Here is a 17,924-nt window from a genome sequence, read left to right on the forward strand (position 1 = left end):
GGGTAAGTGTTAAAAAAAAATTTGTAAACACCGCGCGCTGGTGACGCCTGCTGGTCAAACGATATAAAATTACTTGTCAAATAATTAAACATAATGAAACATTAATTTGAGTTGAAATTGTTTTATTAGCATCTAAAGATTGAAGTGATGCATTATGCATATCTAAATTCGCGCCTTCGGTATCTTAGAAATAAAAGATAACAAAAAAAAAGATGCCGCAGCCCGCAGCCAATGAGCCGCCGGCCGGCGGGGGCTGGCTCATATATCATAATACACTGGCTGCTTTTGGCTGCGGCATCTGTTTTTGTTTCTTTTTTTCTAAGATAAAAAGAAACTCAACCTCCACGGACAGTTTTTAATGTTTTATCATACAAGTTCTATTCAAGATTTTGTATAAGTATAATTTTCGGGACAATTAGGGCCGGATTCGGGATTCGGGACAACAGCTCAGATTTCGGGACTGTCCCGAATTTTTCGGGACATCTGGTCACCCTACCGTAAACTGCGCTGTCAATCAATCATCTTGTAAAGTACACACGTTTCTTTGGACTTTCTTTTTTAAACAAACCTGGACTGGCTTGTCTTTCCCGAGGTCCTCTGGTTGGTACACTATTGATGACGGCGTCGGCGACTCCTTGCTTTTGGAGGGCTGAGTGACTGGCAGTGCTGTTAGCGGGGCTGCATTGTCCACACTTCTTCTTTTGAGCTCAGATGAGCCAGAAAAAGTAGCAGCAAGTGTTGTGGGTTCTTTCTTTGTAATCCATTTTTGAATGTCCATTTTGAAACCACTGATATGATCCTTGAAAATATGTAATATACGTTCTACAATCCGTAGCCTTCGTGTGAACTTTCCCGTATGAGAAATTTCACGTAATGTTAGGGTGAGCGAGCACGCAAAATCAATCGACCAATCAAAATTCGACTTTGCCTAACAGACTGACCTTAACTAAAATATTAATAATTGAGCTTAATATTCACAAAAATAAGAAAATGTAATTGGCAAATGTGATTTTTAAATAGCATATTTTATCAGTATAATCCCGTTTACATTCATGGTGATCTGAGGGGGCGAGAGTCCCGTTTAGGGGGCGTTGCCCCCTCACGCCCCCCCGTGGCGCCGGTGTTCTGTCGATGTAGCATACTTTGTCAGAATAACATACCGGAAGTTGAGTTTTATAGCGGGTTCTGTCAATTTAGCCTACTTTATCAAAAAAGCATACAGTGTTTGTGAAGGGTATGCTGTTTTGATAGCCCCTGGTTTAATAAAAATACAGTTTATAAAGGGGTATGCTGTTTTAAAGCCCCTGGTTTAATAAAAATAGAGTTTCTACAGGGGTATGCTGTTTTGATACCCCTGTAGAAACTGTATTTTTATTAAACAAGGGGCTATCAACATAGCATACCCCTTTATTAACTGTATTTTTATTAAACCAGGGGCTATCAAAACAGCATACCCTTCAATTAGGTAATGTGTATATATTATGCGGTATAATACACAAACACTTACCGCTTGTAATCTAAGGTATGCTGAAATTATGGTTTAAATGTAACGCATGCGCAATTCCACAAATGTTACTGCTGCGCATGCGCATTAACCGAAGGTATCCCATTCTGATGGGTATGATGATCCGTCAGAACACCGGCCCTGCTCTTAATGTATCCAAATTCTTCTTACAAAAGACGCAGGTGATCATTTTTAGGATTTCAAGTTTTTGCCTGTGCTATTCAGCTGAACTAAGTTATCACGCATTGATCTAGCTAGCTATCTTAAATCTCAACTAGTGCTAGCTTAACTTTTAACGTAACTTAACGTTAGCCTAACGTTACACCATGGGCTTTCAGAACACATTTTCACTTAGTATCGAAAAAAAGTAGACTTAATGTGAAGCTTACCGTGCAAACGTTCAATTTTCTGGATGAACAGCTGCAGATCCTCCAAAAAACTTGAAATCGTAGATTTGTCCTAAAAACTTTTAAAATGACAAAGTGGTCCGAAGATTTCTGCTGCGCTTGTTTTTTTGTCTAGTAAATGCAGCTCTGGCTCGCTCGTTATTGACGTCACTCATGCTTCTCCCGCTCTCCTCCCACGATTATCCAATTAGAGACGAGCTTGTTTGGAACAACATGAGGGCGGATAAATTAATGACAGATTTTTCTTTTTTGGGCTAACTATCCCTTTAAACTATACTGTAGCTGTGATTTTTGTGTCCAGAGGAGCTTTGGGGATTGCAGTGAATTCTAAGAATGGGGAACTGAGACTGCTTGGGTGTGCTTATGGAAGAGTTACGTTATCTTATGAAAAGATAAACTGTTGTTTCTCTGAAACTATGCATCAAACAAATAGACGAAAGATTATTTGTTAACTATCAGCTACCGTATTTTCCGGACTATAAGTTGCACTTTTTTTCATAGTTTTGCTGGTCCTGCGACTTATAGTCAGGTTAGGGCGCTCTAGTTAGCGGAGTTGTTCAGAAGCGACACCGAGGAAGAATTCAATGGATTCAGTGTTGTGGAATGAGATCGCGGGAGCTTGGTGAACTTGCTTACCGGTAACTTGTTGGGACTCGCTGGCTTTTGTTAATTTAGCCTATTCAGCCTCCCAGGTATGTTCTTTATGCTATTTTGTAGGGCTTCCCGCAGAAAATGTGTTAGTTAAGGTGTAACCTAACTTTGTGTAACTTAACTTAACTTTGTGTTAGCCTACGTGTCGCCACCATACACATCAGCATAAATGCTCCTGATAAATTATGTTATTAAAGCATTAACATGTACAATCCACTGTAAATTTAACATAAAAGCACGCAGGCTGCGTGCATGGTTTGCCATGAATGCACGCAAAGTGCGCTCCCTTAATAATTCCTAAAAAGCTGACATCTCTGTTATTATCAATGAAGCTGACTGCATAATGAATCTTTCATAATATCTTTTATAATCAGAGGATTTGCCAGCATGCAGAATTCAGCACTGAACAAAAAGTCCGTTTTGAGTGGTGAGGGGATTCTATCTTAAAGGGGTCATGACATGAGAAACCAAATTTGCCTTGATCTTTTGGTATATAAGAGGTCTTTGTACCATTAAAACGTCCTGCAAGTTTCATAGCTTAAGACGTCCTCCCCATTATAAACGAATCATTTATTTAATCAAGCTCTAAATACAGCTCGTTCTGGATCCATGGTAAGAAGTGACGTCACGGTACGAAGTGACGTACCAGCGTTTGCATATGACCGCCTCCAGCACAAGACAACTACGCTTTCAGCGCAAGGCAGCTACGCTCATTTCGTATCGTTGTCGCGCCCGCGCGCCGCTCGCCTCACAAGTGTTCAGTCGACGGAGAGCGAGTGGGTCTGTGTACAGGGAAATGACGATGCCGCAGATGTGCTGTTCCTGGCTGTGGACAAACAACATCTTTGAATACGCTGCTGAAAGATCCAGTCGTCAGGGGAAAATGGATGCACTTTATTTTTTGCGGACGTCTCAGTCACGGCAGTGTTAGTTTAAGCGTGTGTTCTATACATTTGAAGGATGACTGTTTTGAGCTTTGCCAGAAAACTGTTGCTCAAAGATAAGTCCGTGCCGACTATTCTTGGCTCAACATCGACGACGCAAACTGTAAGTAATGTATTTAAAACTTTAAACTACTTTTTAAATACGCTGAAAGATCCAGTCGTCAGGGAAAAATGGATGCACTTTATTTTTTGCGGACGTCCCAGTCACGACAGTGTTCTATAGCTACATTATAAGGATGACTGTTTTGAGGAAAAAATCCCAATATGATGCTTGGCTTTGCCAGAAAACTGTTGCTCAAAGATAAGTCCGTGCCGAATATTCTGGGCTCAACAACGACGACGCAAACTTACTTTTTACCATGGCTAATATAAACACATTTGTATAAGAGAATCTTGAAAATATGTCGCCTTTCTAGTAGGCCTACATGTGATAGAAAATTAAAAATGTTGCCTTTATCAATGCTGCATCTTCAAATATGGCCTGTGCATGCATTTTTGTCCGTGGTACACCCTATCATTTCATTGGAATTAGTTAAATAATGTTAAACTGTTAGCAAATTAAGCTATAGGAAAATTATGTAACAATAATCCGTTTTCAAGTGTCTCGGGTTAATTTTTTTTTATTAATTCAAAATAGTTTCACTTTCCATGTGGACACGGGCTGATCCAGTCTTCGTTGTTGTGGTGATGGTTCATTTTCCTCTGATTCCGGCTCAAACATAATAAGGTTTTATCATTGCAAGAGCCATCGCTTCGCATGCATCACCCGCTATTAAACAGTTGCGCCGAATCCGCACAGGTTCTGGCTGGGGGCGTTAATAATTGATGCATAGGCACTGACGTTAGCCAATCATATCAGTGGGCGTTAACACTGAACTCTTAAAGGGGAAACACCCCCAAAACAGACTGTTTGAATCAGAGGATGAAAAACAGGGTGGGAAAAGGTCATAAATCACTACATTTTAAAAGTTTTTTGTAAAAAAAACTATAGTAATACTATATTTGCACCTAAGGGAACATAATAATAAAATAAAAAAAACCATGTCATGACCCCTTTAAATGCTTCTGATTGGCCATTGCATTCAAGAAATCAACACATATGTCTGTGATTGGCTACATCGCTCAATGCTGCAAACATGTTACAAATAGAAACTCTGGCCTGTAAATCGTTTCTATTTTGTTTTAGTTGTGTCACAGTGTCTGGTTGTGTGTCCCTGGGTAACCACTAGAGGTCCTATTCCCCCACGGTGTCCTACATGTGTTAACTATATTTCCCATCACCCTGTTCTGTCACTCATTGTTTCATTGCACACAGCTGTCTCCCGTCACCTTGTTAGTGTTTGTGTATATACCCTGTCTGTTCTAGTGTTTGTTACGTCCTTGTTTTATGTCACAACACTTCCGTTATTTATATCTGCTCTGTTCATGTTGGGTTCTTGTGTTTTTGGATTGACTTTTTTGACCCTTGCCTGGACTAGTTGTGAGTACGGATTACCCAATAAACACTGCTTTTGGATCTGACACTTTACCCGTGTGTATCGTGACAAGTTGTTCTTGTTGCTTTTCTGCAACAGATGAATAACAATTTATTAGTTTTTATATGTTTTATTCATAGATATTTATATTTAATCGTTTTATTCTCCCACAGCCTGCACACACATAGTGAGTGCATTAGGCTACCGCCCGCGCTTGCACTCGGCCATCAAATCTCGTCCCGCGCCGCACGTCTCTAGATCACGGATCCGGCCCGAGTATAGCGGCGGGAAATATCGGGCTCGGGCAGAGAATCTAAGCTCTAAACAGGACAGAGTAACACGGCGGATATCGCTCATATAATTTTTTTTGATGACGTAGTTAAGGCTGGCGGCGTGTGTTGCTTAGGCGGACGTCTTAGTTCCAAAGTGCTGCGGGAAACCCTGTGTTACGTTAACATGCCGGACACCTATTCAGCCTGTTGTTCTGTGCTATTGTGTAGTTAAATAACTTGCCTTTCCAGATTAAATGTCTGTTCTTGGTCTTGGATTTTGTGAAATAAATTTCTAAATAAATGTGACTTATAGTCCAGTGCGACTTATATGTTTTTTTCCTCTTCATGACGCATTTTTTTATTGATGCGACCTATACTACGGAGCGACTTATAGTCTGGAAAATACGGTATATTACCTCTAACATGAATTAAAAAATCATATACTGATATAGCTCTGGAAAAAATTAGGAGACTTAGCAGTTTCTCTGGATTTATTATTTATATGTATCTGTTTGAGTAAAATGAACATTTCTGATTTTTTCTACAAACTACTGACCTTTCTTCCAAAATTCAAATAAAAATATAGTCAATTATAGCATTTATTTGCAGGAAATGACATTTGGTCAAAATAACGAAAAAATATGCCATGGTTTCAGACTTTGAACAATGAAAGAAAACAAGTTCATATTAATTTTTAAACAACAATACAGTTCAGACATCAATATTTGGTGGAATAAACCTGATTTACAATCACAGTTTTCATGCATCTTCACTGCATGAAAAGAGGTGTATCTGGACCAGTATACTCCTGTATACACTGCTGAAATTCGAAAGAATCCAGGAGTATACTGGCCGGATAGGTCAAATTCCATGGGTCTGTATATATCCGTATACATCCGAAATGATACCAAATCGGATGTATGTTGTGGACGTATACTTCCGTGGTACAGCCATTTGTTACCATGGCAAGTAATCCCATTAAAGCTTTTTTCAGGAGACATTTTCACACCTGTGAGCACCTTTGCCTTCCAACCCCTACTGGTCCCTCATCTCAAACTGGATTGGTTGTTCTTTTAAAACCACTCCAATAACCCAGACCACTATTGGAGGACAGGACACAATGTAAACCCAGGAAAGGGATTTCATTGGTTACTTTTAAAACTTAGCCCACCCTAGACATTATAGTATAGTGGTTTGATTGGTTATAGGCCAGCTATGCAGATTGCTCATATATATATATATATATATATATATATATACACCCCCCCCCCCCCCCCCCCATTTTAATACATTTATTACAAAAAAATCAAAACACACAAAAGAACAATTTGAGAAAGTTGGAAATATTTATTAAGGTATATAAAACTTTCCAAAGAGCATTATAAACAGGCATACAAAAAAGGAATGGAGGAACAAAACAGTGAACAAAATGCATTTAAAGGGATAAAGTGTGCATGAAGTAACAAGGGCATCTAAAAAAAGGTACAAATATAACCAGGGTTTACTGGGTTTTACGATTATTTTTGTATTGGTGGTGGTATACTAAAATAAACATTGTCACGTGCTTATCTTTCTTCTTCTCACCGATTCCTGATGTTTTAGAGGGCAATTACTCGAGTCGTCCCCTGTCGTTTCAAAGAATAGTACAACGGCGAGCACGTCACGTATAAACGCCTCGACCATTTGGAGAGGTGCGTGCGCTGTCTGCGGAGACTCGTGCTCAGGGGGGCAGTGTTCCGGAAGACATTGAAGCATCCCCGGGCGCCGCCATTGGCTAGCGGACCCCCACCTGCTGTTAGCATTCCATTGACTCCCATTCATTTTGGCGTCACTTTGACAGCGAATAACTTTACATCTGAGGCGTTTAAAGACACCGTTTGTCCATTGTTTATTTCTAAAGAAACACGAAAATGTATAAAAGGCTCCATTACCTTGTATCTTACGTTATGGCCCCGTAGAAGCAGTTTTTGTAAAAATAGGCTACCGATTGCGTCATAACCACGCGACTCTGTCGCACAAGTCGAGAAATTACAGTATAGACCGGCGGAGAAGCTCGCAGGCAATCGGGGGGACGTGGAGGCATAAAGTCAAGGGAGAAGCCCATAGAGAGTGATAAAGTTGCTCCCGCTGCTAGCTCATGGACAGCTAATGCTCACGCTCTCGGTCTCTGCGAGATTCGGAAGGGAATTATTCAGATTTCTCTCGGCACAGCTACTAGAAGACCTACAGGTTGCTCACGTCACATCTACGTAGTCAAGCTCAGTTTGAGCCTGCGCAGTTCGCCTGGCGATCATGAAGTGAGTGCTTCTAATTGGCTTCACTTCTCTCCGTTGAAACCTATGGGGTCGCTGTGTCCAGTTTATATACTGTCTATGCTCGCGCTGCGGAGCCAGGCGAAAGTATAAACAAGGCTTGAGGCGCGTGTGAGATCCGCGTCTCTGTCAGCAGCGGCTGCTCTTAAAGGGACAGTAGCCAAATAAAGCTTTCTGTCAGTAAAGTTAATCAAAGAACAAAGGGAACAGAGAAAAACACTCACTGTTTCTACATTAATTTGGAGATTAAATGTGAAATTATGATATTATAAAATATATTAAAAACCTAAGGTTTTTATCGTGAGTAATCACAGAATTTTACATTTTTAACCAAGCCATCTGACGAACCCTTTAAATGTCCAGTCATTTATGATTCAAAAACATAAAATCTATTTACAATATTATCACCACTCAAACCACGCCCTCTGTATGATGCGTTGTATCTATTTAAGTTATCTATTTGTGGAATGTTTGGTTTATTTTCCTTTTATTTGTTCCATTAAATTCCTTTGTTTATTTCATTAAATATTGAGATGTTTTTTGTGAACGTATCAGACAGGGTGTTTATTTTGTACTGTTTTTATACAAAATAATTAAGAGACTCTTTTCATGCAATGGTTTTAAGGCCCTGACACAGGCGACGTGAGCCAACCCCATTGGCTTTAGTCATTGCTAGTTCTTTGATGCCAGTTTGGTGTTTCAGCCTTAAGAATTTACTTATTTTCCTTCCTGTACAAAAAGCTTGTTTTGAAAGCTACCTGTTATTTACAAAAAGCTACCTACAGTAGACCAGAGATAATTCTCAATCCTGAAGTCCTCCCCTGCCTCCCCTCCCTCTGAGAACAGCCAGCACCTTAGTGTCAGTCATTAACATATGAATGGTCTTCACACCTAACAGTCATCAGTCCTCTCACACCCAGCAGTGTTTCAGCTGTATATGTCCATGAAATTTCACGGTTAACTGTATATGCCCACATATGTGAGGTTTCCGGGTTTGTCCGGAAATATACTGTTCCGTGTTACTCTGATCCGCTTTTTCCCACATATACCCGGCAAACATCACATTACACAGGAGTTTACCATGTCCAGATATTGACGGATTTGAGTCTTTTCATGCAGTGCTTGGCATGCTCCCGATCAGTCAGTCACATTGCTGTTGGGTGACATTATGCAATTTTTTATTTTAGGATAATTTTTTATGTGGCTTGATGTATGTGTCATTCGCAAAGACATATCTGCCCGATTCTAGCCTTTTTGAAGAACCACCAGATCATCACCGATCCTCCTCCAAATTGCACAGTGTGTGCGAGAGACTGTGGGTTGTAGGCCTCTCTAGATCTCTGTCTAACCATTAGAGGACCAGGTTTTGCCAGCTAGTGAAACGGTACGTCATGCGCTAGTTTATGATCGAATCAGAAAAAAAAGCACAAGCGTGGTTCTCGAGAGATAAATCATAGCTCATAAGCAAACTTAAGACGCAGCTGAGACATTACATGTCACATCGATGTCACATGTCTTTACAGGATCTTTACGGGATGTGTGTGAACGCATGCACAGATTCCGGAAAATCACTGGCAGTGTGAATGAACCAAAATCAAACGATCCCGAGACACATTATCCTTGTATTTTCCGGAATCTCTGTGTGAAAAGGGCTTTTGTGAGTGTGGCCCACCCTTCGTTCCCCTGTGGAACTCATTTGCATTAAGCACACAGAAGTTTTACCAATGCATTTCTCACTTTCCAAACCACCACAAGTATGCACTTGGCAATATTCTAAACAAAGAGTTCAAACAAGATGGAAAAAATATTTAATTGTCATGGATTTATTCATTTGTACAGTAACAGCTGAATTAGTGTAAGATGTAGCATTACACATAGTTTTCACTGAGAATACTTATTTCTTTGAGTAAAATGAAATGGCTGTATGTAGTTTGCCTCAGTTTTAAGGTTTCCAAACATAGTTAAGAATCATTGTGGTCTCTCTTTGTTTCACCCACTGCTGCTGAGGTGCTGAGGAATTTTTATGGCAGTCACAGGCCAAGGCCTTAGAGATTAATCTCTAGATGGGGGAAGGGCAGAAACTTCATGTGGTTCATAGATAAGTCCTTCCTGGGCTTGATACCATAGGACTTCTTCTTTCTCTCTGAGAGGTGTCTGGCTGTTTTAGCATTTTTGAAATATGTTTAAAAAAAATGTATTTGCACAAGTTCACACATTTAATCGATGTCTGATTACAGGAATCAACCCTCATCAATTTTCTTTCAGCTTCTCTCTGAACTGCTGTGGTAATTGAAGAATTGAAAGAAGTGTTTGTTCTTAACAATAATGGAGGAGGGGTTAGTTAGAGGGAGAGGAGGGGTTTTGGGGACCACAATTCACACCTTCAGTCAGTGAAGCTCCCACAGCCGTTCACGAGAGTTTAAATGCTGGGAATATTCACATCTTCCCACAGGAGAAGAAGAAACAAGCAGGAGGAATTGCTCCAGGAGAAACTACTGACATTATTGTAAAGATGAAGTTTGCGGAAGAACCCTGCCGAATGAGAGATGAAGATACAGAGGAAGAAACAGGTTGGTGTTTTCCTTCATTCTCTTTATTGACTGACAAGAAACATTAAGATAAAAAATTACATATATAAAAATACTTCTAGAAACTAGATTCACTTACATTCCTTCTTGTTTTACATTTGTCCTTATTTAAAGAATATTCAATATTGAAGTGAATGAAGACCAACAACATCAATTTTAAAAACCTAATTATTTCGTTTTGCAGATGGAAACACAGTCATTTCCAAGACTAAAAGGAAATTCACACACAAAAAAGCGGGGAAATCTGGAGTCAAAGGATCTTTTGCCTGCACTGAGTGTGGAAAGACTTACACACATAAACCAGACCTTAATCGACACATGAGATTTCACACTGGAGAGAATCTGTTCACATGCACTCAGTGTGGAAAGGATTTCACAGATAAAGGAAAGTTGGGTGTACACATGAGAGTTCACACGGGAGAAAGACCATTCACATGCACTCAGTGTGGACAGAGTTATGTACATGAACCAGACCTTAAGAGACATATGAGAATTCACACTGGAGAAAAGCCATTCACATGCACTCAGTGTGGAAAAAGTTTCATTGACAAAGCATGCTTAAATTCGCACATGAAAATTCACACTGGAGAAAAACCGTTCACATGCACTCAGTGTGGAAAGAGTTTCGCTTACAAAAGCGCTCTCAACAGTCATCTGCGCTCTCACACTGGAGTGAAGTCATTCAGCTGTGATCAGTGTGATAAAACATTTGCTTTGGCAACATACTTACAAAGACACCTTAAAGTTCATGCTGGTGTGAAGCCTCACTTTTGTTCTTTATGTGGAAAGGGTTTTGCACATCTGCAAAAGTTAAAACAGCACGAGCATGTACATACTGGTGTGAGTCCTCATATGTGCCTTGACTGTGGGAAGACCTTCACTACATCCAGTTACTTAAAAGTACACGAGAGAATTCATACCGGAGAGAAACTGCACAAGTGCTCACACTGTGGAAAGAGTTTCTCTACATCATCGTACTTGAAATCTCATGAGAGAGTTCATACTGGAGAGAAGCCGCACCAGTGCTCTTCATGTGGGAAGAGTTTCGCCCACTACCCTAATCTAATCTTTCATATGAAAAAAAGTTGCTCAAAGTCATCCAAATGAGAAAAGTAAATGTGATGTTCAGAAAAGGCAAAAGCTGGAATTAGTTCCAACAGACTGATTTCATCTAAGGTAATTTGTTAAAATTAGGTTTGAAGTTTGATCTTTTGACAAAGAACACTTTAGTAAGCTTAAAGTAGTTCAGAAAACTAGTGTGTTGTTGTGAAATGCCACAATTGTGGTAAAACATTTTTTTTACTCTTGATTTGTTGAGAACATAATGGAAAGATGTTATTGTGTTCTTTAAAATAAAAAAGCGAAGGTTTCCCTTTTTTTTATATATGGACACACACACACACACACAAATGTTTACGGGGACTATCTATAGGTCTAATGGTTTTTACACTGGTAAACTGTATATTCTCTCCCCTTACACTAACCCAACCCCTAAAACTACCAACCCAGAAAACTTTTTTGAGCTTCAAAAACAGTCACAGGAAGTGTCCTTGTTAACCATGTTTACGTTGTATTACCCATGTCATTACAAACATTTGTGTCTTCATTAACCACACACACACACACACACACACACACACACACACACACACACACTCACACTCACACTCACACTCACTCTCTCTCTCTCTCTCTCTCTCTCTCACACACACTCACACACACACACACACACACACTCTCTCTCTCACACACACACACTCTCTCTCACACACACACACACACACACACACTCTCTCTCTCTCTCTCACACACACACACACACACACACACACACACTCTCTCTCACACACACACACACACAGTATTTGGTTCTCGTCTGGTTCTTTTTTTGGAGAACCAAATAAACATTCTAGGAACATGCTGTTTAGGTTTTATTTTTAAAAAACCATGACATATTTTTAAATAACCTAAAATAATGTATACAGCACGTTACATAATGGTCGTTTTTAGGTTATTATTTTGCAACTATAAAATAACGTTAATGTTGCTGGGTACCTAAAATAACCAGAGGTGGGTAGAATATTAAAAAAAAATTACTCAAGTAAAAGTACAAGTACCTATAGATATATTTACCCAACATTATTATTTAGATATTTAATTTGAATGATTATATAAATATTATCATAATTAGATATTTGCAACAAACACAGAAGAGAAAAGCATTATTTCTGGCATTTCATCTATCATGGTATGTCCTTTGCTTTATATAATAACATACATAAACTAATACAGCATAAATGCATAAATGTATACAGCTACATCAGTGGTGTGCGGTGGGGTTTTAAAATGAAGAGGCAAAGTCCTCACATTTTTTATATACTGTTACATTTATGCATTTGGCAGACGCTTTTATCCAAAGCGACTTACATTGCATTCAAGGTACACATTTTACATTTTGTCAGTTCTTGCTTTCCCTGGGAATCGAACCCATGACCTTGGCGTTGCTAGCGCCAACACTCTACTGTTAGAGCTACATTACATTACATTACAATAAACATTACATAAAAAAGAGAGACCAAATATAACTCTATTTTTTTTTTTTTTTTTTTTTTTTTGCTATAACTATGTACATTTCTATAAGTTGGTGTTTTTAGCATTTTTACATTTATTCTAAACAAAAATAATTAAAGGCAGTAATAATTTAAATAATGTATATTATTTGTTAACTAATGTTCAGCTTTTCTTTTTAATAATAAACTTATTTTCCTCAGTCATCAAGCTTGTTCACACTGGTCATAGACACAAAGATTTCCACAAGCTGATTGCTCACTAAAAAAACCCACAGACATCATAATTTCATGATTCATTTTGCCTGAAGTTAGGCAGGGACGGCGTGGCCTTCCAGGTCGCAGATTTGGGATGCTGGACGCCAGCATGTCCAGAACAACAACTCAGTTCAATCTCTAATAATGCAGTTGTTCCTTAACCCTGTAACCAAAAACACTAACACACACACTGGCACACAGCTTTTCCAAGGTTGGATTTGACCAGGCGCTAACTATAAACAGGAGAGTCGTCTCAAAACATTAAGATATTATGTATGAAATCAAATCAAATGTATACCTATGGAACCATAGGCGGCATACGCAGATGTTCAACTAACAAAGATATTCATCGCTGGAAAACAATAGGATGGATTTGCAGATTTGCTTAATTGACTGTAGGTCCACAGCCACTACATCCAACGCTCTTACATTTCCTGTTAACGACTCCGATTGAGAAAATGCTTCAGAGGATTCAGTGAGTGCAGGGAACTGAACAATTCAAACTGATTCATGAACCAACTTGTTTGATCAAGTATTTGAACAGAATCCAATCAAAAGAGTGAATCATTTGTGAATGGGGCATCGATCATCCCCCCAAAAAAAGAGACAACATGCTTGAAATAAACTACTAACATGTTAAGATTTCTCAATATGTTCAGAGTATGTTAATATATTAATATATATATATATATATATATATATATATATATATATATATATATATATATATATATATAAACGCTTTTGTTTCCCTCCCCATTTTTGATGAGCTGAACTGAAAGATCTAAGACTTTTTATATGTACACAAAAGGCCTAATTATCTTAAATATTGTTCACAAATCTGTCTAAATCTGTGTTAGTGAGCACTTCTCCTTTGCCGATATCAAGATGCTGATTAGACAGCATGATTATTGCACAGGTGTGCCTTAGGCTGGCCACAATAAAAGGCCACTCTAAAATGTGCAGTTTTACTGTATTGTGGGGGTCTGAAAACCAGTCAATTTCTGGTGTGACCCCCATTTGCCTTACGCAGTGCAACCTTCGCATAGAGTTAATCAGGTTGTTGATTGTGGCCTGTGGAATGTTGGTCCACTCCTCTTCAATGGCTGTGCGAATTTGCTGGATATTTGCAGGACCTGGAACACGCTGTCCTATACGCCAATCCAGAGCATCCCAAACATGCCTAATGGGTGACATGTCCGGTGAGTATGCTGGCCATGCAAGAACTGGGCGGCTTAGGAGGTGGACGAGGAGTTGACGAAAGGCTGGCAGACAGCAGAAGACAGGGAGGAGATGATGGTAGGAATGGCCAGGGAGAAACAGGAGGTGATAGTAGCCAGTGAGATGGTTTAAGTGGGTGGAGACCAGATGAAACCCAGATGCCCAGTCAGATAGCACCCCATGATGGCTTTGCCGGAGGTAGGAGCCATGATGGTACAGCATCCAGGGACGACAGAGACCGAGAGAGCCCTGGGCGCAGACGGAGGGTCGGTGGCCGCGATGGGGCTGGTCACGACAACCCCACGAGGTGGAACTGGTGCGACAGAGGACTGACATGGAGCCTATGGTAGAGAGGAGCCTGACTGAACCGCAGGGGAGAGCCGGAACATAGCGGCATGTGCACAAGCCCATGGCGAAGGGCCGGCTTTCGTACCACCCCAGGTTAAGCTGCCAGGTTGAGTGAGCCCGGTGACTTTGGGGGCCCGATGGTCGACAGTGGAGCCGAGGGTGAGAGGAGTGGCGGGGGAGGTGGAGAGGCAGAGACAGCGGCCGGAGGCGGAGCCAGGGAATCCCCCAGCCCAATCGAGGATGGCTCATTGGATGCCCCAGGTGAATCCCGGATGCAGTGAGGAGGTGAAGGGTGAACAATAGGGCAGTCAGGAGACGATGAAGACAGGGCTTGAACTAGAAGTGGTGGTGGAAGAGGGGAGGGAGGGTGAGAATCTATCTCCCAGTCCAGTATGCACTCACTTACTGTGGTGAGGTTTTGGGCAGGGAACTCCTCTATTCCCTCAAACTCTACTAATATCTCCTCTACCACGGGCTCGTTGGCCGGCTCAAACACCAGGTCAGACGTAAGGAGCTCATGCTCCGGTGCAATGGTCGGCACGTCCGCTTCTCTTTGCGTTGGCAGGTCCATTGGGGCAGGCTCTGGCACTCCATCTATTGGGGTCCGCCTCTGGCTGTCGTGAAGGTAACAGAAACACAGGCCAATATATATATTAAGTGCAAACAAGGATGAATGATAAACACAGGAGAGGGAAACGAGAACTTATGAGTAACCATAGTTACAAACTAGATTGAAATGAGTAACCTAGGAGACTAATGAGAACAGGCAAATGGGAGCATAGCAGACATGAAAGTGACCATAGCTGTGACATGAACACAATGGACATGTGTCACTGTGTCACTCTTTTACTTTTACGTTTTCAACAACTATGTACGTAAAAAAAATAGCATATCCAGTCTGTGCTTGGGTTGAACGTATTGAATTTCTTTTGTGTGTGTGTGTGTGTGTGTCTGTGTGTTTTCGAGAAGTTCCAGTGATGGAAACAGTGACATTCCCATGTAAGTTTGAAAGGAGGTACAAAGAGATACATCTTTGTTTAGATGGATCCTTTGTTTAGGCTATTAAAGAAATGCAATTTTGCCAAAGAAGAACTTGAACTTTAAATGAATGTTTATTTAGATGCAGCCTACTTCAGAGTAATATGTTACCATATCACCCTTAACGCCGAGAATTTGAATAATTGTAATGCAGGGGCGGTTTGGATTAAGGTCTACACAGGGCCCTAGGCTCAAGATTTTTTCTGGCATTTTGTTACTCATAGCTACATATAATAGCTTGATCAGTCACATGAAAGTAATAAGAACATTGACTTAGTGCAACCAGGACTATATTTCAGAATATATAATTGAGTGTTTACATGCCATGAATAGAGATGTGGTCTCGCCCCCTGTTTGAAAATCATTCAAGTAGGTCTATTTTCTGGCATGGTTAAAAGGCTTTACATTACCAAGCATTGACAGGGCTCTGATCCAATAGTGTTGAGCATTGTCAGATTAACGGTACCTGTTATTGACAAGCACCAGCTCAGAAAACGAGTGCTCCTCAGTCTTCAATAGCATTGGTAACAGGTGTGGTGTGAGTTTACAACTAAAAATTATGGGTGATTTAGGGATGGGACATTAATCTATCATCCGTTATTTTAAAAGCCTACATCCAATTACACTAGCTTGAACTAGAAGTGGTGGTGGAAGAGGGGAGGGAGGGTGAGAATCTATCTCCCAGTCCAATATATATATTAAGTGCAAACAAGGATGATTTGATAAACACAGGAGAGGGAAACGAGAACTTATGAGTAACCATAGTTACAAACTAGATTGAAATGAGTAACCTAGGAGAGGTAACCTAGTACTGCAGAAATAGATTAATCAGAAAATATTAGCAAAAACCGCTGAACAGAAGCTGTCACAGGTTTTTTTGGTTCATGTTTCATGTCTTGTCATGTGATTCCCTGGTCCTCATATTCATTGATCATTCATTGTGCATTGATCAACACGACATGGCGCTAAAACTTAAACGTACTTACCCATTTGCAAAATTTGCATGCCAAGTTGGTCTTTTTTCCCTAGCCATGACCGAATCCATATTTTCCTCTTTTGCTTTCGTCTTTTTTTTTCTCAGTGCACATAGAAAACAGCCATATTGCGCCAGAACGCCCACCACACACCAGCTTACTGGTGGAGAGGAGACCGGGGTGAAGCCAATCAGGGTATGGGGATGATTAGGAGGCCATGATGGACAGAGGCCAATGGGAAAATTTGGGACTTTTTATGACCACAGAGAGTCAGGACCTCAGTTTAACATCTCATCCGAAGGACGGTGCTCTTTGGGCAGTATAGTGTCCCCATCACTACACTGGGGTGTTAGGACCCACACAGACCACAGGGTGAGTGTCCCCTGCTGGCCTCACTAACACCTCTATACTAACTTGCGTCATAGCCTATGATTTAATAGGTGTTATCATCATACAGTCTACAAACATGTCGTACCCAAGTTTATTAGAACAATGTAGGGGATAACCATGTAAACATCTTATAGGATTGCCAAAATCGAAGCAGGCTGTAGCAGGCATTAGATGAATGTTCCAAGATGGTGGACACAAGCTAATGAAGTTTATGCTTCCCTTTCTCCTTAGATGGCACTGGATGGACTTGAATAAAAACAAAAGTTGAGGGTGCTTTGTAATTTGAATGGGTAGAGCAAAAGGGAAGAATGAGAGCATGAAGCATATGGGTTACACTTATAGGATTTCATATTTATTTTTGTAGATTGACAGCAGTGGTGTAACTAAACACAGTGGAGGTTGGACAGTAGATTTGTACTGCAAAAACAATAATGCAAGAACAATTAAACTGAAAACAATTAAATAAACAATACATACTTTATCTGTCGGAATTATTCTTTATGGTTGCAAATCGATTTAATCTGCCATTTCTTAGTACTTTCCACTTGACTTCAGCCACCTCTCCACAGCTCTGCGTCATACTACTGAAGCTCTGGGGCTTCTGTTGAAATGAGGATCATGTCTGAAAGGATGAGAGACATCTGAGTTTCTCTTTTGTGCACTGAAGGCTCTTTCACAGGTGGCAGAGCTGATTGGCAGAACAAGAAGAATCTGAACAAGAATGTTTTGCATCTCATCTCTGTAGGGTTGCTTCAGCAGCAGTGTCCGGTACAGGTCCATGAAGATCACTAGACACTCGCCTTTACAAGCGTCTCTATTCTCCAGGATCTATTCTCCAGATTGAACAATCTTCTCTCTGAACCATTCAGTGAGGACCTTCAGCTCTTTGTTGCAGTACAATAGTTTGAGTTGTTTTCTCCCAGACAGCAAAATCGTGTCGGCCCAGATCCACGTGCACCAGATGTGGGCCGGATC

The 17,924-nt window shown here is 40.4% G+C and overlaps 2 protein-coding genes across 2 annotated transcripts in view; both read left to right on the forward strand.

Moving 5' to 3' along the window:
- The first annotated feature begins 6,974 nt into the window (after positions 1-6,974).
- The window catches only part of LOC306998452 (uncharacterized protein), a 460,366-nt gene continuing 449,416 nt past the window's right edge, over positions 6,975-17,924 (forward strand). The window contains exon 1 of the mRNA XM_079612542.1: positions 6,975-7,550. The gene's annotated coding sequence lies outside the window, so the exon portion shown is untranslated. The remainder of the gene's footprint in view (positions 7,551-17,924) is intronic.
- Positions 9,708-11,558, forward strand: LOC306998451 (uncharacterized protein). Its single transcript, XM_079612541.1, has 2 exons — positions 9,708-10,135; positions 10,338-11,558. The coding sequence occupies exons 1-2, from the start codon at positions 10,078-10,080 to the stop codon at positions 11,258-11,260; spliced, it is 981 nt and encodes a 326-aa protein (XP_079468667.1). The 5' UTR covers positions 9,708-10,077; the 3' UTR covers positions 11,261-11,558.

This window comes from Phoxinus phoxinus, assembly GCF_949152265.1.
Source record: "Phoxinus phoxinus genome assembly, chromosome: 5".
Classification (NCBI taxonomy): domain Eukaryota; kingdom Metazoa; phylum Chordata; class Actinopteri; order Cypriniformes; family Leuciscidae; genus Phoxinus; species Phoxinus phoxinus.

Bases quoted from the DNA above. Each gene is read 5' to 3' on its own strand.
- LOC306998451 (XM_079612541.1), top strand. From the start codon at position 10,078: ATGAAGTTTGCGGAAGAACCCTGCCGAATGAGAGATGAAGATACAGAG. The intron at 10,136-10,337 runs GTTGGTGTTTTC...TTCGTTTTGCAG, and splicing joins AGATACAGAGGAAGAAACAG to ATGGAAACACAGTCATTTCC.